Raw genomic sequence first — 27,145 nt, forward strand, 5'->3', positions numbered from 1 at the left:
GACCTAACTTTCTTTCCTTATGTATAGAGACACACAAAGTCTGAAGTTCACTGATTTAGGATTATAAAACAAAAGCCTAAGAATCAATGGCTGGTTATTCACAGTAGACATATCAAGTCAAGGAGACTGGTTTTTTATTTACAGTTTTCTAAGGCTTTATGCCCAGGGCTCTAAGATGTTTCCTGAATTTTTATTACATTTTACTCTCTTGTTTCATCCAAAGATTAAGAAAAGCAGTCAAGGTACAATACATGTATCCTACTAGATTTTAGGATTTCGGGTTTTTTTCCTTTTTTACTGAAAGGAGAATTGCATGAAGTCACTCAGTTTTCAGTCTGCTGAAGTATACAGTCCTACCATGACCCAGTAATCTTGAATTTAGTTTTTGTAAGAGCTGTAAATGCATAGGAATAACTTCTTTTTTTTTCCCTCACATGGGAAATAAGCACACATCATGTTAATTTTTACACTCTCAAAATATTTCAGATTACCAAACTTTTCACCAGGAAACTAATTGTCCTTTGCTGTGCTTTGAACTCAGTACATACCAAGACTTAAACCTGAAGTTCAGCAGCTGAAAACAATGACTATCAATTGGCTTTTCCCCAGCTGCTCCTCATTAACAGCACAAAGTGTGCTTAGTTAAATCCATCCGTATCTCCCAATATATAAGGAATAGTGAGTGGCTGAATTTGGTAGTTGTTAGAACCGTAGATGGGATCTTCTTGTTTATTGATTTGTAAAGAACAGCCTTGTACTGCTTTAGTAGCTCTAAGTTAGTGAGAGAAAAGAAAGAAGCTTTTCAGCTCTTGGGGGAAGAATTGCTGGGTAACATTGAAGAGGGTCTTGTAGAAGCCAGTTTCCTTTGATATGCACTCAAATTGGATGTGATTGGAGTCAAGGTCAGGAGGCTGTGGAAATGCTATGAATATGGTGGGGGAATTAAAAGAGTGTTATTTTAATAAGTATTGTATGTATGCATGCTTATTAATACAGAAAATTGCTCCTCTCTTTTCAAGAGAACAGCCTTTAGTGGAGCAAATTTTGAAAAAGGAGATTGTGTGTCATTTTGTTGCTGCACTAAAAATAGTTGTTTAGATGAGTATCTTCTATTTTCTTCCTTCTTTTCTTGCTCATTTTCCTCAGAATCCCAGGTGGGTTCAACCATTCAACAATTGTCTTAACTCTTTATATTTTGTATTTTTTGAACTAGTGATCTCATTTCTACTGTCTCATGTTAATAAGTATTAAAATTTGCTATTCACACACCTTCCTATAACTTGCCTGCATTTGGGGGTGCATAATTTTGTAATTAGTGGCTATATATTATACTCCATGTGCTTTTAGATGGCTTTACAGAAAGGATATTATTTTACCTCAGAAAAGTTTCTGCTGTTGCTGTGTTTCAAATTAATAGCAATTTGAAAAAGTTAAGCTCAAATGTAAATGCCTAACTTCCCTGAGTGGGAAGTTACCTGACCTTCTTGCTTCTCTATTACTGATCTTAAAATAGAAAGTGAGGTAATTTGACAAAATAGAACTTAATGAAACCCATTCCTCCTTCCCTATTTGAAGTTGTGTTATTGGTGGATTGGAAGATGTTCTAGTATTTGCCTCTAGTTGGTATATTTTATTCAGAACGTGAAAATATTCAGAGAAGTCTTGTGAGAAAATTTCCTGCTCTTTTAAGGCAATAAAAAAAAAAACAAACCACAAAAACAAAACTAAAATTTCTTCATATGACATTGGGATTCTAGCACTTGGCTAGCACGTCAGTAGACCTAGCAATAGTGAATTGGGAAGAGGGAGAATTGAAATATTTTTTCTATTTTAATATTAATAAAACCTTATCAAAATAGCACATAACACTATTAAATCTTTCCAGTGACAGCATGATCTGCCTTAGAAATATGGGTAGTAGAAACTGTTGTTCACTTCCATGAACATCAAAGACCAAAAGATCTCTTTTTTCCTAGAAAGAGTAAAAGTCAACTTGGAAACTGAAAAGATGTAACAGAGCAAAGGTATAAAGAGAAGAAAAAAACCACACTCCTTATTGCCTTACTTTGCTTGGCAAGTTAAGATATTTCTAAAGAGATACACCCAAAAATAAACCAAGGTGTGCTCCAAGAGATGAAATATGCTAAGATACATCATAAAGAATTGTATAGACTTATCATTTGCTAGCTTCATGTTTTCAACTACATTGACTTTTCAGATAATGTCACTGGTGTAACATTTAGAGTTGGCTTTTTTGGGGGGTGGAGTTCTCGTTTGGGCTTTTTTGTTTGGTTGCATTTTTTTTAAAGAACACAAATAACTACATTCAACAGAACAGATTTTAATTCATTATTCTGCACAGTGCTGTTTCTGAAGCACTTGCATCTCTTCCTAGCCTGTTAGGAGAAAATTGACAGTTACTTTCAATTATGACAACGTGATCACACTACAAGAGGTTAAAGGATGTTAATTTAATCTCTGTTTTTGTAATAAGCTTCTTTATTTCCTTGCTTATCAAAGATTCTGAGAAAAATGTAAATATTACAAATGTGATTGCAGTTTAAAATTAGAACAAGGAGAAAATTAAATCTTTTTACAGGAAATAGTCTTTGCAAGATAGTAGTGCTTGCAAGCAGGGAGAGATGAGTGTATAATGCATTTTTCTAGCTGCTTCACTAGCATGGCAGCAGTTGAACTAAACTACAGTACATCAAAAGTGTTTTTGTTATGGGGTCATTTAGGAAGAACTGTAGCTGGTTTTACTTTTTTTGCTCAAGAGTGTGCATCTGCACATTTACGACTAACATTGACCAGGAAAGCCAAACACAATTACACACTAGATATCTTTAAGAAGCACTTCAAGAGACATTATTTGAGTATATCTAGAAGGGAGATGTGTAGCATCTAATATATAACTAACATTATAGTATGCTTTGTTCTTCATAGAATCATAGAATAGTTAGAGTTGGAAAGGACCTTAAGATCATCTAGTTCCAACCCCCCTGCCATCGGCAGGGACACCTCACACTAGACCATGTTACCCAAGGCTCTGTCCAACCTGGCCTTGAACACTGCCAGGAATGGAGCATTTACCACTTCTTTGGGTAACCCATTCCAGTGCCTCACCACCCTCACAGTAAAGAATGTCTTCCTTATATCTGACCTGAACTTCCCTTGTTTAAGTTTGAACCTGTTACCCCTTGTCCTATCACTACAGTCCCTGATGAAGAGTCCCTCTCCAGCATCCTTGTAGTTCCTCTTCAGATACTGGAATCTGGGTGGCCAAACAGAGAACTGTGATAAAGAAGTGAATTGACTTATAATTCAGGTGTGATTCGTGAATTAGAGTTTGGAACCTATGGAAGTCTCTTTCTGAATTGCCTCAATGCTAACAAAGGTGGAGGCATTCACCTGTTACTTCCCCTTTTGCCTGATGTTTTCTCATGACATATGATCACTAGCTTCACTGGCAATTTGTGACCATTTAAGATTCACAAAAAAGACTTTTTTGAATAAATTCCTTGCAGATTTCATTGAAGTAAATTCTGCTAAGTGTGCTGAGCACAAACAGGCTTTCCACCAGTCGCCTTCACTCATACAGCATTGGAGGCACTCATTTTGTGGAGCACATTTTAGCCCAGTGATCAGAAATCGTCTGCCTGGGAGGTAAGCGCCCCAGGGGTAGTTTGTTCTACTGAACTTGTTCAGCTGAACATCAGAGCTATGGGGAAGACTGAGGCAGGATTAAGACACCATGCTAGACCTAGGCTGTAGGGAATTCCCTGTATGGAATTTGTACATGGAAAAATTCAAAGTTCATGGATTGAGAGACCTTTTTTTTTTTAGCTCTTTGCTGAGGCCACTCACCATTTGCAGGCACACCTTTAACAACATGATGGGTTACAGCTCCTTCCTGCCTCACATGTTTCTGAACAGCTCGGTAACTCCAGTATACCTTAGTAGTTGGTGTTAGGTACTCTTTGAGAATAGCGAAAATACTGACAATCAAACAACTGAATTTTCCTTCTTGATGTAGGCCTGTTTTGCAGTGTGGACGTAAACACAAAAGAATGCTTTAGATGTAACAAAAATGTTCTCAGTTAAACCCCAGCAAATTTTTTTTAAAAAGAAAAAATTTAGTAGTAGACCCAAGCCAAGTCCATCAAACCCTTATTCTAATTTCAGTGAAGCTGTTGTAACAAATGTTTTCAAGGTTGAACCCCTACATTATGTAAAGTACTTAGAAACTATTCCAAACTACATGACATAGCTTTGCTTTTGTTACTGCTGTAATTTGTTTATCTGAACCTGCTTATATATTCAGTTCACGTGGATGCATCCAAATTATGGGAAACAGAACTTGTTTCGTCATTTTTTCTATGAAGGAGAGGAACTTTAACTTCTCTTTTTTTTTAAATTTGTTCATTTGTTTAGCAGAAGCTGTTTATGTTCCATGTCAATATCCCTTAAAATCAGTATAGGGTTTTTACTGTTACCATATTCAGCTTCAAGTATAATGTTTACTGCACTACTGTGGCTCTTTCTTTTGTTATGGTTGAAAGAAGATAAATGTTACATAAACCAGTGGATTAAATAATGGAAATGCATCTCTCTTTGAGCATGTACCCTCAGTGAAGAAAAGCAACAGTTAAAGTATCCCAATTACAGAAAATCCTCATGTTTGTTTTTAAGTCAAAATCAGATAAAAAAATATCTTGGACAGTTAAAACCAAATTTTAATTCTCTTGATTCAGATAAAATAATAGCTGACTTTTTAGAAATCCACCTATTGATGGTTTTTTTTTTCCCTTAGTAACATCAGTTGTTGAGGAATCCTGTAGAGAGTTTTACGTAAAAGATACCCAAATGCAATCCATAGACCTATTTTCCATGTTATGTACTGTACATCTGGGCAGGATGGGGAGAAGAATCGGAAGAATGTGAAACCCATGGGTTGATAAGAACAGTTTAATAACTAAAGTACAATATAATACTAATAAGGTAAATAACAAGGAGGGAGATATAAAATTAAAAGAGAAAAGAAAAAATAATAGAAAACAGTGATGCACAATACAATTGCTCACCACCTGCTGACTGATACCCAGCCCGACCCGAGCAGCGATCTGGGCCTTCTGGGTAACTTCCCCCCAGTTTATATACTGGGCATGATGTGGTGTGGTATGGAATACTCCTTTGGCCAGTTTGGGTCAGGTGTCCTGTCTGCTTCCTCCCAGCTTCTTGTGCCCCTCCTCACTGGCAGAGCATGAGAAACTGAAGAGTCCTTGATCAGGGTAAGCAACAACTAAAACATTGGTGTGTTGTCAGCATTGTTCTCAGACTAAAGCCAAAACACAGCACTGCACCAGCTACTAGGAAGAAAAATAACTCTATCCCAGCTGAAACTAGGACAACATCTTAGTCTTGGTAAAATCCATACAGACTGACTGTGATAATCTTCCTTGCTCTGCCATTAATGGTGATTTCATCTTTTGGCACCTAAGGTCCTTTCCAATCCTAACCATTCTATGATTCTATGAATACATCAATAAGTGGTATTTCCTGGCAGCCAAATGGAATACTTTTTGTGTTCTCAGGTGATATTTCCTGGAGAATGCTCAAGATTTCCCAATGTTTTATTCATCTCCGATTGACAAAATCTGCCTCTAGACAGAGGTATTTCATAGCCCACATCCAAGGCTGTTCAGTTTAAAAGTTCACCCTGAAGTGTGTAAGGTGTTTTATTTTGCAGGATGTGTATATGTGGCTAAAAATCACAGTTTCATAATTTGGTGTAGCTCAAAGCCCATCTGGATCTTTTGAAGGGATTGAAATTTTCAGTTTTAGCACACTTAAAGAAGTCGTGCGCGCTGTGAGCTAGCAGTAGTCAGGCATACCAAGAGGTTCCCATACTCTGCTTTAGTCACAAGCTGGCTGCTGTCATTTTCCTATCTGAAACACTGCCTTCCTCTTTATTTGTAGAGCTCTCATTCTCTTTGGAGATTCTGCATGCCAGGCAGCACTTTTCCATCCTAGTTGGCTTATTGAAAAACTAACTACTAGAGGAGGAGCCTTGTGTTTCTTTAGTAACCAGTAATGTCCTAATGACAAAATAGGTGTGTTATGGGGTTTATTTCAAGAGGATTCCAAAAAGCATGTACAATTCCATTAAATTTTTTGCAGTATTTTTATTTGCATGTGTTTGTTTTATGTTTAAGAGTATCTTCCTAGTCTTCATTGAAAGGCCATTTCTTGATTAAAAGTAATGTAACATTAATTCATGCTTCTGTACTGAAGCTAATGATATTGATGACCAGAAGCAGCCCTATCGTTTTCTATGCATTTAGACTTCCCTAGCATATGTCTATGCTGTGAATTAGGTGTGAACTCAAGCCCAAAGGCAGTCCCCAGCATGAAGCATTGCTTAACAGAATATCTGCCCCTGCAATTCACTCTGGGCTTAAACTGTCCGTTACCCAGACTTCTTCTGCCCAAGGTTTCAGAAGTTAACCACAGTTCAGCCTCATCCTAGGCTTTGCTTTATCTAGCTAAGCAATCAGTAAGATTAAACAGAAAAAGCACAGGTTATATGACCAAGCCTTAAACCTACCATTAAAAATGTTACTCTGTGAGCAATTCTGGATTCAAGAAAACAGTAGAAATAAGAACAGAGGCTACGTGGTGAAATTCTGGCAGCTATGTGGGGAGGTGCTGGTCAATGGGGACTAACAAAAAATCACATTGATCGTGCCTGTGTATAGAAAGCCAGAGGAGAAAAGAAGTCATAGAAATGAAGGAAGCTGCAGGAAAAGCATCTGAGAAAATTGCTTGAGGAAAGAGAGGGGAGGCCTTTTGGTCATAGTGTCAGTTTTGAAACCATAAGCAGAAAAATCATGTCCTGATGTTAAATTTCTAATGTGTTTAGTGAAACAAGATTTTGGGGGCTAAAGGTTGTTTGGCAAAGGCAGTCATAACAGAGCTAGTCAATTCTATCATTATTTTCCCTTCTAACTGGACCATGCCCAGTTATTACACAATTGCTCCTTCTTACCACGAACCAAAAAAATCTTTTAAAAATGTGGATTGCTTTTTCCTTGTGCAACCTATTTATTTCCTTGTTATGTACCTCACAATTAGGACGATAAAAACAGAACAATCACTTTTACCTTCTTCTTTGCCAGTGTTGATACAACACATTTTCTTACAGACATTGTTTACATTAAGTGAATGCTTTTTATCGGTTATTTTACTTAAAACATTTCTAAAATATTGTATCATTACTTTCAAATATTCTTCCTTGCTTTATGTGGTCCTATTCTTAGGTCTAACTTGATTATGGTATCCTTTTAGCATATAGGCTATAAAGCTGCTAGTAGATGTCATTTGTACACTATTGAACCTTATAGCAACCACCCCCTCTCGGCTGCTTGCTTGATACTTTAGTGGGATTTTCAAGGGTAAATATAAAACCAACCTTAGAACTAGCATCTATGTTTTCATGCAGTGGACCAGCTCAACAAAACATTAGGAACAGCATGTTCTTTAAAAGACTCTTCCAAGAAAAGGGCTGAGGGGCTAGGATTTGACTGATTAGGAGAACAGAGAAATGTTTGTTCCAGATGCTTTTTGGTTACCCTCATTTCAGCACTCAGCTAAAATATGGTTATCATGTCCACATTTAAAGAGATTACTTTTCACATGCTGATTTATAATAGTGTACTCTCAAAAAGTACTTTTGAGGTAGTGCTGTAAAAGCATTAAGGTAGAGGAGTGTTTCTGATTTCAATATTGGCAAGCAACAGTCATATACTCTTGAAGTCAGGCCAATTTGCTATGCCTTTATTTATCAGCCTTTTCATTTTCAACTTGTTCTTGCACCATTTAAAGTTGGGGGGGAGAACACCAAAACCCAATCCCAAATTCTTTTTGACCTCCTTTCCTTTGGATAAGACATTAAATCTCAGTTAAGCCCTGAGGGGTAATGATTGTTGCAGGAGCCTGCTTAATTTTAAACAGAATGTTCTCTAATGGGAAAAGCATCTGACTAGAATTGCTACTTGTTACTTGTTTAGAAAAGAGTCTCCTTTATTTTTCTCCTCTCAACAGGTGGCCATTGATGAGCGCATCAGGCAACTGCACGAAGCTCACAGGGATTTTGGCCCTACTTCCCAGCATTTTCTTACCAGTAAGTAATTTCCCATTTTTCTTGCTCAGCTTGCATATGCAGTTAATTGATATTTTTGCAGCCACGTGCTGGTTATTATTGCTATGAGTTTCTATTTTAGACTGTATTATAACGTTTTTCTGGGGTTTTTTTTCATTGCTGGGAGCAGAAGACTGTTAAATAAGTTTGTATAGTCCAGGGTAAAAAGAAAATATCTGCCAGTATCAAGTCTGTTTTTCCATACATCTGTCAGTACAAGGCTGGTCTTCATTGTTTGAATATTCCCTTTTAGGACTAGTGAATTAAAATGATATTAAAAAATTTAAGACTTTCTGATGATTGTAACTCTGAAAGGTTGTTTTTGGTTTTTTTTAATAAATAAATAAATTTGGTTAATATGTTCAAAGAAATATGCAGCTCCAAAAAGCAGCAAAATAAGACCTGCAAGAAAAATATTCTGCAGAATTTGATCACTTAGAGCAGTGAGAGGATCAAAACCATCATGGGAAAGTTGGAAGAAGGATGGCAACTCAGTAAACTGTTTACAACTCTGCAGAAGATATAATTGCCGGTAATATTCTCACTCCACCTCCACATGCACTCTTTTATCAAGGATGTTTTGAAGTACACTGAAAGACAACTTGAAACACCTTCAAAGCTCCAAGGCAGTGACTAAAGTGAAGCTTCTTAGAGGCCATGTCTTTTCTATTGTACTTCAATTAAGGAAAGTAAACAGTAAAGCTTTATTTAAGAGATTATATCAGACGAACAGAACAGTCGCAGGATAACCATCTCCTACATGCAAAGGGACAAGCTATCCAGACATCGGAAATAGATGTTACTATTATTGCACAGCTACATTCACAGTGGGGTAGAGGACAAACTTTTCTCCAGCTGATAACTGCACTGAAATTTTAATTGGTTAACCATTTTTTTACTGAAAACTTCAATGGAAAACTGAAAATTCACAGTGGAGTGAACTATAAATTCAAAACCAGAGTTGATGTTGTGCCATATAAGTACAATGCAGGCTCACAAGGATTCAACTCTGCATCTTATCAAAATATTATCCTGTGAAGAAATAAGCCCTATTTTTGTAATTTCTACTACTTTTTCAAAATATCTTTTAATTAACTTGATCACTGGGAATAATTTGTCAGCTCAATATGTATACCTACAAATCAATCAGACTTGTCAAGATTGAACATGCAAGAGTTGTTATGGGTATATGGTGAGAATGCAATATGTTTTTCTTATGACACACACTGTATTCCTGGTGAAAGAATAAATTTGAAGGGTAAATTAAGCAGTCCTATATTGCACTCTGGAATAGACTGGAGTGACCTGTCACATTATCACATTGAACAACATGTCACTGTTCTCTGTGCTGGTGCTGAGTGCAGCCAGGAAATGTGGGACAGTTATGCCCTAGACCCATTCTGCCTTACTGCTGATAAATATGGTCAGTCTAAAAGTTGCTCAGTTTTATAATAGTCACCTCTTTTAGCTCACCCACCATTAGTGAGACACTTGAAACAACATGTTATTCTTGTGTGTATTAACCAAAGCCAGCAAAGAGTGAAAATCATTCTAGACACTTCTCACCACTTGAGGACTGCTTTAGGAAAAGGAGCCAGGTGAAAATGTGCTTTGGAAATAGCCAAATAATTGAGAAAAAAATGGGCATGTGTGGGGTTTTGTTTGTTCTCTCTTTCTTAGATATATGTGCAAATACATATTCTTACATGCGCAAAGGTTAGGTATTTGAAAATATCTACAGAATCCTTCCCAAGTATAAGCGTTCAGTCACTCAGAATTGCCAGTGCTTCTATTAGTCCCATCTTACATATGCATCAAATTCCAAAAGCATGTATTATTAATACACCTGAAGAAAATATCACTCTTTTACATGACTACCTCTGCTTCATCCCTCCACTGATGGAAGCACATCTGTCAGAGAGGTAGCACTGCAGGAGAGACAGTGCCAGAGTCTTTGCCATCTAGCACTAGTCTTGTTTCTGTATCTGTACTTTTGGGGAGGAACGAGTCAACCATAAGGGTTGCCAAACAGAATTGAGCAGGTCAAATTAAGGTGAATTTCATGGCTTGTGTAAATGATCTGTCAGTGCATGGCAAACAGAGCCCAGGTTGGATCAATCTAGCTGTGGCAACAATGGTGGAAAGATGAATCATAGTAATTCTGCTCTTTTATAACCTCAACTCACAGAACATTTTTATCTAAGGAGCTGAGATACACGTAAGATCAATGCAAACTGTAGTAAGTAAGGAACATAAGCAATTTATTGTCTGTTTCATAACTAATTTATATGCAAGTAATAATCAGTTCATCCTCTCAAACTCAGAATCAACTTTCCCTCTACCATACGTGCTTGCTCACCTTAAGGTGTGAGTGATGATCTTCAGCTCCCAACTGTGTTTATATACTTATATGAAAAATTGTCCTTTTAGAGTCAATTTACCTTTAAGTAGTTCTGCAAAAAGGGTGCTACTGTAGTCAAGTTCACATAAAATCAGTGAGTGAATTACATTTCTCTCCTATCTGGAACAAATAAATATGAGCTACTAACCTGTGGTGATGCTTTTTATGTGTTTGTTATTATTTTATATATAGAAATTATGGCATCATGTTTCTGTTTCTGCTTAGTTGCAACTGAAGCTGCATAGGGCTGTTGGCAACCTAGCACGAAAGTAATGAGGGAGTGATGCAGGGACCTCATATTTGTTATGCCCTGTGCAGGCAAGGAATCAAGTGGTAGTCCCTGTTCCTAAGCACTTGCACCCTGTTCTAAGAGCTATTCTTACAGCTATTTCTGAGAGAAGTGGGAAGAAAGATATGAACTGAAGAGATACGGAGTGAAAAATGGTGAAAAAAGAAAAGACAAAAAACCAACTCTCCTATGTAGCATTTTTAATTTATGGACAGTTTTTCTCTGTTGTGCTTTCATGCACTTCGACTTCCTCTTTCCACTCTTCCTTTGTCTAAATGACCAGCTGACTGTGTTTTTCTATTCTGTGGCACAGGATCATTCAGACCTCTTCTGCTTGTGAGTTAAAAAAAAGTAATGACAAAGGAGCTAGTATACACTGTTGTCTTTGTAGCCAGGAGAATAAAGGACTCTCACTTGCATCACTCCAGGCCTCCGACATTTTTTGCTTGGTGCTCTCCCCTCAGCCTTTGATCTTCTGATCAGTCTTTCATGCTTGCCCAAACTCATTTCACTCCGCCAGTCTCCACAGAGTCCCACCTCCTCCTCAGTTTATTCTTTGTCAAGGACAGAGGCTCCCAGCATTCAGAGCAATAGTTGTGAAGATATAGCTGATAAAAGTTTTACGTGTGTAAAACATTATATCGACAGAATGAGTTTGTTGGGTTTGAAGGTTTTGCTGTTTAATTAGAGTGGTCTAAATCGGGGTGTAAAAAAATAAAATTAAAAAAAAGAGAAATTGGTAAATTTTTAGCAAAGTAATTAAAAAATCTGTGATCCTTTCATGGATGATGGTACTTAGTTTGAAAATTACAGTAACTGAAGTATGAAAAAGGGTACCTGCAAATTTCAAGCATAATGCCAGCTCCAGTTTTCAGTGACTCCTCTGGAATAATTTTACTTTTTTGAGTTCTCCTTTATTTTTCTGCTTGATGCTGCCTCTTTCAAAGTATGGGATTCATTGCCTCTTCCTGGAGGACCCACCTATATTTGTCACAACAGTTATTACCTTTTTCTGTTTTTCTGAGATGCGATAAATGAGAGGTAGGATTGATGTCAGATTAGTTTTAATATAATTAGCTGTGCTAGCCAGCCTCCCATCAATCCTATTTTTAATGTGATAACTCAGTCACGTGCATTACTTGTGATCGCTGAAAAATAGAAGGTACTACATTTTCTAAAAGCATAAGCAAACCTTGTAATTCACTGTCCAGCTCCAGCATGAGGCATCTGATAGTATGTATAGCATGTCAATGAAGTGACTGCATGAAATAGTGCTCAGGTATAATTGGCAATTACTTACGAATGTGACATGGGAAGACCCCAGGCACAGCTTGTGATTTCCAGTCTCAGAGAACACAGACTTTCATCAGGTGAAGAACCTGAAAATAGCAGAAAAGAAAGAACATTTACATTTGCAGGCCTAAAAGGCTGATTTACATCTAGCTAACATTCTATGATTTGTAGTTCCCAGGCTACAAGCTTCAGCTACCTGGATACATCAGTATCAGACTGTTACATCTGCATACTTAAATATGTGCTCAGAACTGTACTTTAACTGGAGATACCTAATTATGTGTTTAAGTTTTGGCCTTCCAAGCAGGAATTTCTTCACTGAAAAGGTGGTCAGGTATTGAAACAGGCTTCCCAGGGAAGTGGTGGAATCGCTGTCCCTTGAAGTGTTCACAAACCATGTAGATGAGGGCCTCAGTGACATGGTTTAGTGGTGGTCTTGGCAGTCCTGGGGTAATGGTTGGAATGATCTTAAAGGTCTTTTTCAACCTATTTGATTCTGTGATTTTATGACTGTATGACTTCAACGTGAAATGAGGCAGCCATAGCAGCTTCCATTCAGAAACAGAAAGGGTTACAAACAGTGGAGCCAACAATGTATATTGCAGTCTAGCAATCAGAGTGCATCTGCTGCATTTTATGTGGACAATTGTTGCTTAAAAATAAAAAATATGATCTCTAGAGTGGGCTATGTAACCTAGGTCTCTCCTTCTCCAGATAAGCTCAGAGCTTTAAGGTTCAGATCTGGGTTTTTTTCTTCTTCTTTCTATTCCTTTGTGTTTTTCACCAGTTATTTAGGCCACTCTCGTGTATAAGTGGGCATGTGGGTTTGAGTTCTTTCAAGCTGGGAGAGAAGACAAGGACTTGCATCTCACACCTGCTGGGCTAGTGCTTAGATTATTATGCAAAGCAAACATTAGTGAAGCTCTTTCTCGCATAGGCAGACATCTTTAAAAGGGCAAATCCTGCTAATAAAGACATCTGGCTCTAAAAATGACATGGCTCTAGGACTCTTAAGACACGTTACCCATCCACCTGATAGATATTTATTTCCAGTGCTGACAGCTATATCTTTCTCTCTTATTTCTCACTGCATACATTATATTATCTTCCAGATATCACTTTTGACATGCAGACACCATGTCCATTCATCCATGTCTTCAGATACATGATTTAATATTTTTAGCTATCATATTGAATGTTTTGAATAGAAAATATTACCAGGCAGTAAGATAAAGACAGAGGAAAAGTGACTACAAAAGAATCTGCCTAATTCTGGGAACTGTCTGGAGGAAAAGGGACTTTATTATTGCATTTAAGTATGGCCACATTAGCTAGCTAACTGATTGCTAGAAAACTTTTTTTTTCCCCTACTTATATAGTATTAATGCAAAATGACTGCATGTGTTTCTGATAAAGGAAAAAAGAAAACTATTGAAGTACCAACAAAAAAAAGTTCACTTCATGGATCTTGTCACTGCTATTATCATGGTGAGTTTGTAGCAGCACTGGGCACCAATTCAACCTCAAGGCTTGTATGATGGGTAAATTGGGTTTAAAGTCAGGGTTTAAAGTCTTCAGTCTGTTTTTTCCTTGTTTAGATTATTATGACTATACCTACAACTTCTGGTAGTGCTAGCCTTTGCCTGACTGCTAAAGGCTTTTAAGAGAAATATAACATCAGCATGTTTTGAGAGAATCTCTTTATCCTTGCTTTTGGAATAAAATTAGTAGAATTACTTTTACAGTAAAAGTATGTCATCAGGTCATATGATTACCAGTCCTATTCTTGTGGGCTTTAATTTTTCTATTATATTTTCTTCTCAGGAAAGCCACATAGAATATATCTTTAAAACTTCATAATATATTTGATTCACAATGAAATAGGATTTATGGAATTCCAGCTGTTATTCCCATGTTTTCCCCTTTCCTGCGCTTTTGGGCTAAGTGACCCTTTCCCCTATACTACATTGGGATGCAAATTTCTGAACACTTTCTGAAATAAATTATAAAATCAGTTTTCAAATGATGATGTTCTCCCCCTCTCTTCACCTGGAAGCAAGCAATTTTTCCTTGTAATTAATATCTTGTATTTGTGAAGGCTTCCAATGAAAAATACCTTAGAGTGGTAGTTAAAAATAATTCATTCTCTCTTCTGTTCTTGGTTTTCATTTGTCATCGATTTAAAAATGCAGTATAGTATTTATTTCAAGGCAGAGATTTTTATTTCTTTTTTTGGAGGGAGTAGCCAGGAAAATTGCTGTCTTAATTTTTTTTTCTATAGCAGCCTAATTAATTTCTGGATTTTATCCTTGGTTGATAGACAATCCTATATTCTGCAATGCTAAAAAAATTGCAGGCAAACAAATATTATTTTTTTATTCTTAATAAGACTCAAAATATGAATTATTGCTTATTATAATTTTGTCCAGCATCTGAATTGATATGTTGCTAAGACAGAATCTTCCCCCTGATATTTTATAACCTTTTTGGAGTAACATTGGATCTGTGAAGCCTAAATGAAAACTGCTTCATGTTTTACACTGCTGAATTTAACTCTGATGTATTTAGCCATGTACCCATGTTGTCGTGGGGTGTACATTGTGTTTGGTTTAGGACATATCCTTCATCCTCAGACTCCAGGACTGCAGTACAATAGGCATATTCTATATGTGTATATATATCTCTCTTAGATTTTTTTCTGTTATGTTAGCAGTGTAAGTACCTGTAACTTGGGATATGTGGATCAATACAGACTATACCACTTTACTGTATTTCATGCAGTATTTTTTTATTAAACAGGTAGATGCTTGTATTTTTGCCATTTTACATTTACATTTGTGACATTTAAGAAAACGAGCATTAGATGGATTTTATATTTTGCTTTACAATTGGCATTTGGAAACTTCTGGAAACTCTGTTCATGATTAAAGGTATGCATTGTTTAGGTTGTATCATGTAATGTGGACCCTAGGCTGCAGGTGAGAAATCTTAAGTTGGCCGTAAAGTTTCCAGCAGGAAATAGAGGATGGAGAGGCCTCTTTTATAACTTGTAAAATGAGAGTTGTTGTAATTGGCCCTGGTCACATGCTAAGTTTTTTCACGACTAATAATCCCTTCTTCAAATTGGTTAGAAGTGCTTTGAAAATGGTATAGTCAGAGACTGCATGTGTGCTACAGCAGCAGACGGTGCTGCTAGTGTTGCAGGGAAGTAGCGAGTGTTTGCTTGGGTTTAAAAACAGCAGAATTCAAGCTGAGAAGGAGCTCTGTCTCAGAAATGCTCATGAATCCATCCATGTGTGCACCACTATGAGCAAGGGCTTGGAGCAGAATAGACTCCGTGCTGTGTAGTCCTTATGAAAGACAGGTTTTGATTGATGTTCCTACCTTGTAACTTCTAAATTGTGTAGATGATGTCTTCTGATATCAGTTTCTCAGCTACACGGTGCAACACTAGATCTCAGCGCTATGCAATGCAAACTGATTGTCCTTTGGTCTCGCTTAGTACAATAATAAATGCACATAACTTAGAAATCAATTCTCTATAAATCAGGGGGGGATCATATTTTACAGATGTATACTGACATTTGTTGCAAAGGATCTCAAAGACCTAATAAATTATGCAAACACTTCTATTGTGCCACTGTCATGCACGCATACATATTGGAGATGGCATCCTGCCAGTATATATCATGAACTGACAATGGAGGGAAAACATTGCTTTAGCATATTCCCTCAGGAAGAGATGCATAAGCTCTTTCTAGTCTATGGAGAGCAATGTCTTCTCACTTATAATGGTGTCATTTGAAAATAATTAGAATAGTACACGATGCATCTTCTTTGAAAGGTTAGGGTACCTTACACAGATGCGAACTTCCAATTCTTGGGAATCAGAGCCTTTCGAGGTGCAAAGGCTGTCTCATCATTTCATCCTCCCTGCCTGCCTTTGTCTGAAGCCACCAACTCCATCCCCTGCAGCAGTGAAAATAATTGGTATGAAACCAAATTTTATGTGAATAAATAAACAAATTCCTAGCTCTATGTTTGCATAAAGATACTAATAATGATAATGATAGGCAGAACAATGTAAGTCATGCAGGTAGAGTTCCTAGGCTGAATCAGTGAATTAACATTATCAAAACATGAACATAATTAAGCACCTTTCTGAATTACAGCTATTGTGGCCACAAGCAGGTAGTGCAGGTCTTGACTGTGAACATAAAAATGAGCTCAGCTTTAACTATCATAATGCAGATGCTGGAATGCATATATAATAAATATAACAGATTTCTAATAAAAAATATTTGAGAAGACACATGTAACAGTATGTGGCATATGGGCACTAGGCGGTGCTACTTTGTGGTTTCCTTCCTAAAACTGACAAGTTTGTCACTCCCTAGTGACAAATAGGAGTCAAAAGATTTTCTTTGTATTTAGAATTGAAAATGTACACTCATGCCATTATAGAGTGACTAGAAGTGTGTGCTGACTATGTAAATAAGGACCACTGAGAGTAACTTTTAAATGTGGACATACATACTAAATTTACTCTTTGAATAGCTGGGGGAGAAATATTTTACTATTAGTAAACATACATGTATGTTTCATTATGTTTGTAGTGCTAAAGCGAAATATTTATGATTATTTTTTGTAATATCAACACAGATAAAATTATACTATCATCACATTCAATATTTCATTCAGATCCCTGCAGAGATTAAAACATTGCTGAAGTTCAGAGAGCCAGCATGCTACCATTTCATTTTACATTCTGCAAACAAATAAGGATGTACGTGGGCTTACCGTCAAGAACTATGTTCACCTAGGTTGAATACACAAAGCAAGTAATATATATTAGCACACCATCAGAAAGAAAGAAAACTCTCAAATTAGGTAACCATTAAAATGTATATCAATACAAATAAAGCATAGGGAAATTTAAATTCACTCTTAAAATGCCCATATTTTGTTGTAGTATTTAATTTCAGCCAACAGTATTGCAAGTAGCTGGGTGTATGGTAATGTGTTCTTAGGCTGTGCAAGCTAGAACAATAAAACACTTTTGGATTACACTTAGCAAACAGGAAAATGTTTGCTTCTTGAGTGCTGTAGCGCACAGGGATACTACAGTCTCATATAAGAAGAGTCTTTGCTAGCAAGAGTTTTAGGTTTACTACTAAAACGGTCTTAACCAGGAATTAAATAGATATGTCCATTACCTGCACTAGCTTTGTAATGGATGGTAAATCTGTACTGGTAACTAGAGATGAGAAACAGCTGTTCTCAGCCTCTGGGCTTCTGCCAAAAATGAAATGATTATTCTCTTAGCATAGCTGTAAAAGTACCATGTATTTTGTCAACTCAAATTTATGCAAGGCTAGAATCATCCAGAAAACCAAAAGTGTGCTATAGACAGCTTCACAGCAATCTCTTGAAGGAACACTAAATCCAATTATGCAGAACATCATGGAATTGTTATTCCTATAGCACTTAGTTCTCGTGAAAGCAAAGTATTTCTTACCCTTCTAAGGTATCAAGAACACTACCGTAAGATTCTGTGATAATGAATTATGACTGCAAAGCTCTTGCCCAGATTAATTCAGAAGTAACAGAAGAAACACACCTTCCAAAAAAAAATATGCAGCAATGTATTCTGTCATTTAAGTACTGAATGAAAAACAAATCTTAAAGTGGAAGAACTGTAGCTCGGTGGTATTCCCATTGGGAATATTAAGGATTGTTTGGGAGAGAAATATGTAAAGTCAATTTTTAGTTAATACTGAAGGGTATTTTACTTTCAAAAATTATAACTTGGTGTAATTCTGTTCAAGTTAGTCCTCAGATAATACCAGTTCCCAAGGGTAAGAAACCTTATCATTATCACTGAGTAGGAATTTTAAAACTATTTGACAGACCACATATTAACACACAGGTTAGTATTACTGAATAAAAACATACAAACAAATTACCAAGGAATTGATAGTGTAAACCAAAATTCAAATCTACGTCTAACAACTCCTTCGCTTCAGTTTCCTACCCCCTGAACTGTGATTTGTTGCCTTTCTTAAAGTACCCTCATCTTGGGAGTGGCGTTTTTAGAGTATCTATTTTGCATAAGAGAGGGAAAGAAAATACTCAGAGCCAAATGATCAAACAGGTAATTACTAGTTTTCTTGGTAACAATTAATCTCCTTTGTGAACAGCAGGGGTCACTAAAAAGAAGGGTTACACTGGGTGAAGCCAACAGGCTGCTTTTTTTCCCCACTAGGTCACTTTTCATGTATTTTCTTTTTTAATCACTATATTAAAAAAAGAAAATTCTTGGTCCTACTGGGTTTGACAGATAACAAACTCTTAACAAAAACAATTATCTTTGCAATTATGGCCTAAACTCTAAGTTAGCTCTGCCCCTAATAAAACTTCTAATAAAAAAAATTTACAACTGTTTTGCCAGCAGTGAGTTTTATAGGAAGCTTTGTTACAAAATATATTCATTATATTGTAAATTTATGTTGACATATAACACTGTGATAGCCAAGAGCGAGTAATGTCATTTTCTCTCCATTTCTTGTGATCATACTGTCATTTTCCCCATTATTTGCTGTTATTGGAAGTCAGTAAGACACAATTAGTAATGTGGAGAAATGAAAAAATCAAATTGTTCTCCATTTAGAACAAGTCAACTAGAGAAAAAACAAAATACTTGGATGGTATCTCAGTGTAACTTCAGTCAATGTAAAATGTAGACAAGCACGTAATTCTGTTCCTAGAAGGTTGCAAAGCGCTGACCACACAATGAAAGAAATGTAAGAAAACTCAGTCAAACACATTAGCAGGAGCAGCCCTGTAAAAGAACATGCCAGATAGACTGCGTGCTCTGCTTCCTATCTATCTGTCCTGTAAGCTTAGTAGTCAAGGAGGGGTTTTTTGTATTTATCTCTGCTGCTGAATGAGTTCAGTTTCTCTCAGATTAGGACAGAAATTTCAGAACAGCAGGTTAATCCTTCCTGCCTTCCTGGGCAACTGAGCAAACAGACCTGTATCAGCGTGGCCAAGTGTAAAACTGTAATTCTAGAGATTAACGTTGTCTTTCCTGTTTGCTTTGAACTTGAACTCCATGGTTCTGTTCTAGGTATGTTTGTATGTATGACTGTATGTATGCAGTTATTTATTTATTTGTTTGTTTGTTGTTAACAGCTTCTGTCCAAGGCCCCTGGGAGAGGGCAATCTCACCAAACAAAGTGCCGTATTATATCAAGTGAGTATAAATAGTAATTCATTCCAGCTATTTACATTTGTCATTCAAGAGGATAGTAATTTTCTTAGATTATCATGAACTGCTCATATGGTGTCTAAATGGAAGAACAGAAAGGAGTGAAGAGTGTAATACATTTCAAAGAAGTGTGATAGTTATTTAAAAACCCAGTTGGATGCACTGATTTGTAAGTTGTTTGGGTTTTTACTACTGTAAATCACCTGCAAGCTAAGAAAAGATTTGGGGTCTCTGGGTTATAGTTTAATTTGTACCATTGCCCACTGAAGAGTACTTATGGCAGCGTTTGCAAAACTTACTTAAAAAAAAAAACAAGCCAAAAACATCCAAATTGCAGTTGTGAATATGATACAGGTTTTTTAACCTAGCAACACACATACTTTTATACTATTAATACCTTTCGGGACAGTACTTCGTAAAGTCTGCCACTGAGGAATGACAAGGGACAAATTAGTGCCTATGGACTGCTCTTTTACAGTTCAGTTCCCAAATTAATCTAGTTTGCTTTAAGAGCTGTATATGCATAACAAATGAGAAGAAAATTAAACAAAAAAATCAACAATTTTGAAACACCTGCTTCTAGTGCCCTGAACAGAACCATTACACAGCAAAGAAGAAAGCTGTGTTTTGATACATTTTCTTTCTCTTTTTACTTCTTTATTATCTGTAATATGTTCCTTGAACTACTTGTATGTAACTTCTGAAGGAAACATGATGCAATGCCTGTGACTGAGACTGTAGTACAAGTACCTGAAACACAGGTGTTGTTTAATACACATATTCACATGGTTCCTTGTTATATTCCCAAAACACTTGGCAAACTCAATTAGTGTCATTGAAGCCATCTGGTTGCAGATGGCTCTTGCAATGGCACTTCAGTTGCAACTTTCAGAACAAGGTGAACTAATACAGCAGCTTCAGAACAAGCATTTGAGTTACACGTGAAGAAGACTGAAGTCTGTAGTGCATTCAGAGGTACAGTTGTACCTGGCTAAGTTGGCTTAATTTTGCATTAAATTTGTAATTTTTCTGATGTCTGTATTTGGCTATGAATAATGAACAGGCACAAGGAAGCTAGAAAGCTCTATCAAGGAGGGGGGACAATCTACAGGAGACAAATGCTGGAAAGCAAGTTGATACTCTGGCATGTAAGGATCATTTGTGGCACTACTATGATGGAAAAGATCTTCCTTTTCTCTTTGCTCTGGTATGACTTGCCATTACAGGGAGAAATGCCTTGGTAGTTCTTAATGTAGTCGCAAGATGCATTTCATGCTGTGCTTCCCAACTCAACCTATGTTACTCGCGCCCAGCAGCTATAGGTAACTGTTGACTCTGCTAAAATGGCCAGTGATGCTCTTGCTTATTCCTTACTAGTTTTTAGTCTTCTGTTCCAGGCCATTTACACATTCAAAGGAATACATTTGTTTCATCTTGTTCAGGTTGGAAAGTGTATTATTAGCCATAATGAGATGTAGTATTATGTCCCAGATCCTGACGACTCTGCCAATTTGTTGCAAATGAGTGATTTAGATTGCTTTAAGAATCACCATCAAAGGTATTATTAGTAACAGTGGGATTAATATGATTTTGTAAAAGTGTGATTAAGCAAAGTTTGATGGCAAGGTTCACTCTGTTATTTACTACATGGAAGAAACATATGGAGGAAATTGAGTTGGGATCGAGCTACAATGATTTATGCAGAGACTGGAGACACAAAAGGGTAAGGAAGACCCTCCTGTTAAGTCACAAGGTTCAGAATGGACCCCCTTGCTTTCCTTCTCCAAGAGGAGTCTAGGTGCGGCTGGATCCAGACTTAGTCCTAGACTTGGTCAATTGTTTATGTCTAAAGGATTATATATGCAAAGTTTGTAATAATTGAGTAGTTACGTGGAATACTAATGTTTCATTAGTATTAATTCAGCATGCTATCAGTCACTTACCAAGGAGCTGTTGCATGTAAGGGGTCTCTCTGCCTTGGGCAAAGAAGGATCTCTTAGTCTCAGGTAAAGAATCTTAAACCTTAAGAGGTATCCCTGCTCAAGGGGAGAGTCACAATGCAATCCAGCTGCAATTCAGACAGAGCTCAAATTGCGCTCATCCAAATATCTGCTGTTGGTAAAAGGTGCCTCTGCCTCAAGGAGCAGCCTTGAGAGGTGTCTCAGCTTAGGGGAGATCACCACCATGCAGCCAGGCTGTTTAGCTGGGAGAGCTCAAAGGTGCCTCACATAGGCTGTCATGGTTATGGACCATGTGGTGGCTCGTAGTCAAATTGCATACAGTGGGAAAGGTATGCAGGAGAGTCCCTACACTCACAACTTCCTTTGTTCCTTGATAAGTGAGCCTTGTAAAAGTCAGCTGCTATTCATGCAGTAATCGCATGATTGGTCTTCCAATTCATGTGCACTGATGCTCATTGGGTCACTCTGCTCCTTTGTGGGTTTCCTACAGAATTTCTTGGCCCATCTACGGCTCAGGCCTTTAACTTCTTTGGAGCCTGTATCAAACTAGTGCTAGTTTGGTTAAGAGGTCAAGTGCATCCAACACACATTACTAGTTTAATTAAAGTTTAAATCAGCCACATCTTTTAAAGAAAAACTTGCTTTCCTTGAGATGTAAAACAGAATGCTGAATTTTGGTGAGCCCTAGTAAGCTGTTGCATCTATTCCCTTCTCCAGCTGCCCTCAGCCATTTTTCTTTTCATTCATTCTCATCACTCATAGTTCATATTTGCACACAACTAGATTGTTTTCTGTACCATTTTCGCTTTTAAACTTAGCATATTATTTCTTTAATCTTTGACCTATTACTTTTGTATCAGTTGTTAATTCTCTAGAAGAGCTTCCATGAAGACTAAGCAGCTACAGATAGCATTCTCTTCATGTTTGCGTAATTTTCTTTCTGTCATCAGTGTAGAATAGTGGAGCTAGCCCCCTTCGTTAGCCAGATTTGCTACACGTTTTATTGGTTTTCATTTTATCTGGTTTTCCCTTGATACTTAACTGCTTTATCTCATCATTTTCACATTTTCAATGAGATAGTATTTGATAAATCCATAAATCAGGTGCTACTTAGTGCTAAATGTTCAGCAGCAATGTTTACTTACTGCTAGGTATCTTCAAGCCTTGTGATTTTCCTGGTAAAAAGTTCATTTTTATACAGTTGTTTAATATGTAGCACCTAGTTACCTCTAAAGCTATCACTTCAATAATTCCTTCTTGAAGTTATTCACACCGATATTTTATTTTATTTTTTTTTTTTTCAAATTGTAGTCCTATAGGCATCATTGCCATGGAAAATATAATTATTGACAGCGTACAACCTGTTTCAGCTATTCCCAGGCTCTGTCATTTTGTAGTTTCTTTGCCTGCTATCAGCCTCATGAAAATTGCAATCAAATGGCCATGCACCAGCTGCTGCATTCTGGTGGATTTCTTTCCACCCTTTATGTGCTTCCCTCCTTATGGAGATGACAAGCAAGGCCAGCAGTTCAGGCCCACTTCTCTCTTCCCCAGCAAACTGAGAAATCACATTTTTGTGTTCCAAGACAGCAGAAGTATCATGGCTTCCCAAGCACCAAGAGGACATTGCTTCCTGGGTATTGAGCACATGCCCAGCACACAAGGTGCTACTTAGTTAAAAAACTCCATTTTGCCTCTGGATTAAAACATGTAAAATTGCTCAAAAACACATTTTATCCAACCCTTTTCATTTTGATCTTTTTTATCCCTTGATATATTCCCTGTGTCTAGTACAGGATTTAAAGGTTTTATTAGATTAAAAAAGGAGAGGAATATAAAAAAAAAACAGTTTTCAGTTTAATTAGTCTTATTCTTTGAAGACCTTGATCCTACTCTTACTGGAGTTCAACCCAGAAAATGGGTAGGCAGAAGCAGGCACAGGCATGTCTGTACTCATTAAGAATCTTTAGGTATTCATTAAAATTTCTAGATTTAAGTTTTTGGAAGACAAAACAGGCAATTACTGTACCTCAGAAATCTGAAAAGCAAATGGAAAAAAATGCACAGCACAAAGACTACTGAATGTGCATCAAAAGATTAAAAAAGTCTCAAATTCTAAAAAACACAGATAATGAAGTTAGGGAGGCTGCAGATTTTAACATCGTAAATTCAGGTCGGATCACATTTAGCAGAGCTCACCCTATGATGAAAGGGATCTCATGTGTGCATGCATACACATGCACATTCTTATCTTTCAATGAAGCAGATAGAGGGGCTGCCCCAAAGCAGTGATAGATAGCAACATCAAATGTCTACCTTGGATTTTGCAACACCTAAAGAAGCATTCAGTCATGCCACACAACCCAATTCCTCTTCAATGTCTGCCCTCCTGGGACACGAGAGAATATTAAGCAGCTATACTCTGAATCATGTTGACATCTCTTGTGTATGGCTTATCCTGCACTCAGCAGCCATGTCCATTACAGTGCTAGGAGATCTCTGTTGCCTTGGAGTAAAGAGGAGGAGTTTAAGTCTGCAACATACTTTGTCTCTAAAAAAAATAATTCAGCACTCCTGCCACCGTGATGCATTGAAATTTACCAGGTGTGACTCCTATATTTGTACTAATCTTTGACATTATTCCTCCTCTCTATAACTGACTTGCCACTTAATAGTGTCTGTCTTCTTACCCTCTTGCTGTGCCTATTCTTTTGAAGGATTTAAAATGCTTCTGTGAAAATACAGTAGTCTTTCATCTCAGTACTCCCCACAAAGGAAGCCTTCCAAGTTATTTCCCAGCCAAGCTTATTTTCTTATACAGATTATAGCAGTTCACTGAACTTTGTCCTGCTGAGGACAAAGCTGGATTCTCAGGAGTGTAGATTTGACTCCTTGAGAAGATCTGTATGAGCCTATCTATATAAATTAGCTATGCAGTGAGCTAACTCCAAGGACTGTGCATCTCCACTTGCTTATTCACTTCCACATTGTAGTTTCCTATGGGAATATTTGACTTGCATCAAATGTATCAGCTTGTGACATACACTTTTGTTAGTTTTAGATTCTGCAGTCTTTCCATACCACACTGGAGATCTAGCAGGCCAGTTTCTATAAACATACTTCTTTGTTGTCTTAACTTTTAATCTCCCTTTTAATTGTTGTTAACCATGCAGAGTTTCAACGCAGAAAAAAGCTGAGAGCCCTGAGTTTTCATTGTAAAAGCAAACAGATTAAAGCCATGATTCTTTCACTTTTGTTCAACAGAGACAGGATAAATGAATCTGTCTGAATTAAATTTTAAGATAAAATAAAGCAAAGAGTTGCTGTTCTGGTAAAACCACTTGGGTTAATTGTTTCTTCTGCAGAATATAGATAAGTACAAGACACAAAAGCAAGTAGGAAATATCTGTCAGAGCAGAGAGAGACATGGAGGACCATAAATAAATGATGTATGATTATGTATACATAGTGACTGAAGCTGTGAGCAACCTCTGAAAACCATGTGTATGGCTGGCAGTTAACCTATCTACCAAGTACCAGAAAGGTATTACTATCCTGGCTTCTTAAGTGCACAGCCATTATGATCTTTTCTTGTCATTCAGTTCTGAACTGTCCATATGAAAATTGAAACTATTGTGAAGGAAAGAAAAAGTATAATACTTTTCAGTCTGCCTTTATTATCATGCTGTCTAGCATAAAAACCTAACTGAAATACCTGATATTTCCTAGAAGTTTGTCCAAGTGGAGAGTTTTTCTTTATCATTTGTAGGGCTATGAAGCCTCGGTTCCAAAACTTGTCACAAAAATTTAAACTCAGAGTGTAAATAAATGGGAAATCTTGAGCCTTTAACTATCTTTAAAATGAAAGTGGAGGTTATAAACAGATGTGTTCCTGCTGACTGAGCAGGAGCACTCGGGAAAGGTACCGTGGGTCTGCTTTTTGTTACCATCTGTCAGCAGGGAGTTACTGCCCTCACATGCGAAGTAACTGAAGGAGATTTAATTTGTTTTGAAATGAATTATAAGTACTCAGCAGCAGTTTTATCATATCCTTGCGGGTGCAGGGTCTGGGGACAGGGCTCTAGCCACTCATTAAGGGCAGTAACTGATGGAAACCATATGCTTTCCCACCATAGCAGTGTGTAACATAGTGCCTGCTCTGGGGGGCAGAGAGCAGCTTCTGCAGGCGCTTACACAGCACTTACAGAACTTGGCCCTCATGATATAACAGTGCTCATACTTAAGTGGACAGTAAATTTCTTAAGCTTTGATGTCAGATTCATTCAGTACAGATTTTCCTGAAGAGTGTATAGTGTTAAGCATTACAGAGAGGTTAAATAGTGCAGGCACAATTTTCATTTCAGGTTAAATCTTAAAATGTGTTATGCAGGGAATGAGCTGGGTGAGAGAATTTTACATTGAATTTGGCTTTCCTGTTTTCCCAATTAAAAGGAACGTATTACCATTTTGAATCCATTAAATCCAGCTACTCACTGTTTCCAGCTTTGGGGCTAAGAGAGTAATAAACTAACTATTTTTATATGCAGTAATGTGAAAAGAAAACTTTTGATACTGTACAAGGAGTTCATATCTTTATAGAGTAATAGAATATAATTACATGACTTTAAATATTTACTTTTATTGTAGCTGAAATTGTTATATTTATTGTAAGCTGATGTGATTTTTGCTTGAATTTCACTTTGTACTTTATTTCTCTTCATTTTACTTCAGTTGTTAAATGTTGCCTGACTACATTTAACAACTGCAGTAAATGAATAAAAAATTAACATAGCCAATATAATTTTTACAAACTTGAATGACATCTATACAATATGGTCCAATTTTATAAAGTATATGCCAGATCTTCCATAACAAAGTAGATTTTACAGCTGCTCCTGATAGCTAAAATATATTGCCATATACTTCAAGCCCATATTTTAAGCATTGTGTGCTTAATGAGCAGGATTCAAAAATAGGAATTATGTTTGATTTCCACTGGAATGCTTTGAACTTGAAAAGATTAGACACATTAAGGGAAAAAATAGAAAGATTTGCCTGTCAGACTTTTCTTTTTTTTAAAGATCAATTACATACTTAATTTAGATGACAAAGAGAAGACAGCTTCTGACAACTGTCCAATGAAATCTTCAAGGAAATGGGGAACAATATCTCAGATTTTTTACATATTCTTGTTATACCAAGAAGTCTCATAATTCCTTTGTTTCCTCCAAAGACTGACAGCTTCTCCAAAGCAGCACTTGCCACATCCACTGTCTGCATTGTCCTTGGTTCAGTGTCCCTTCTGATGCAGCTAGCACCACAAATAAGCAGACAAATTATTTCCCCATTCCACATGAGAGAAAATTTCATCCATATAATGAGAGGTAGCATTAAATTGATCCCTCTTCACCTACTGTGCCTTCTTTGTCTTCTTCATGATCTTATCAGTCTGATACAAGGCAGAACTATAATTCATATTTTTGTGTTAAGAAATGTTTCAATACCAATGAAAAAAGTAGTGGATATGGACACATACGATTTACATTACCAGCTATATTCGCCATGGATGCACAGACTTTTGTAGACTGTGTAATGCTCTCATATTGGCATCCAGGGCGATGCAATAATCAAAAGAAGACTGAGAAGGCAATAATAGGCCATATCAGCTGCGCTGCTTCTGTTTCTCTAAGTTGCTCGTCTGTCAGGGCAAGGTCAGATTTTTTCCCAGATT

At 37.0% G+C, this 27,145-nt stretch overlaps 1 protein-coding gene across 16 annotated transcripts in view; it reads left to right on the forward strand.

Moving 5' to 3' along the window:
• DMD (dystrophin) overlaps positions 1-27,145 on the forward strand; it is a 1,118,883-nt gene that overhangs the window by 983,799 nt on the left and 107,939 nt on the right. For all 16 annotated transcript variants that reach the window (XM_030475728.1, XM_030475726.1, XM_030475707.1 and 13 more), the window contains 2 exons: positions 8,104-8,182; positions 19,378-19,438. In XM_030475728.1, coding sequence (XP_030331588.1) covers positions 8,104-8,182; positions 19,378-19,438 — 140 coding nt within the window. The remainder of the gene's footprint in view (positions 1-8,103; positions 8,183-19,377; positions 19,439-27,145) is intronic.

Source organism: Strigops habroptila, chromosome 2 (genome assembly GCF_004027225.2).
Source record: "Strigops habroptila isolate Jane chromosome 2, bStrHab1.2.pri, whole genome shotgun sequence".
Lineage (NCBI taxonomy): Eukaryota > Metazoa > Chordata > Aves > Psittaciformes > Psittacidae > Strigops > Strigops habroptila.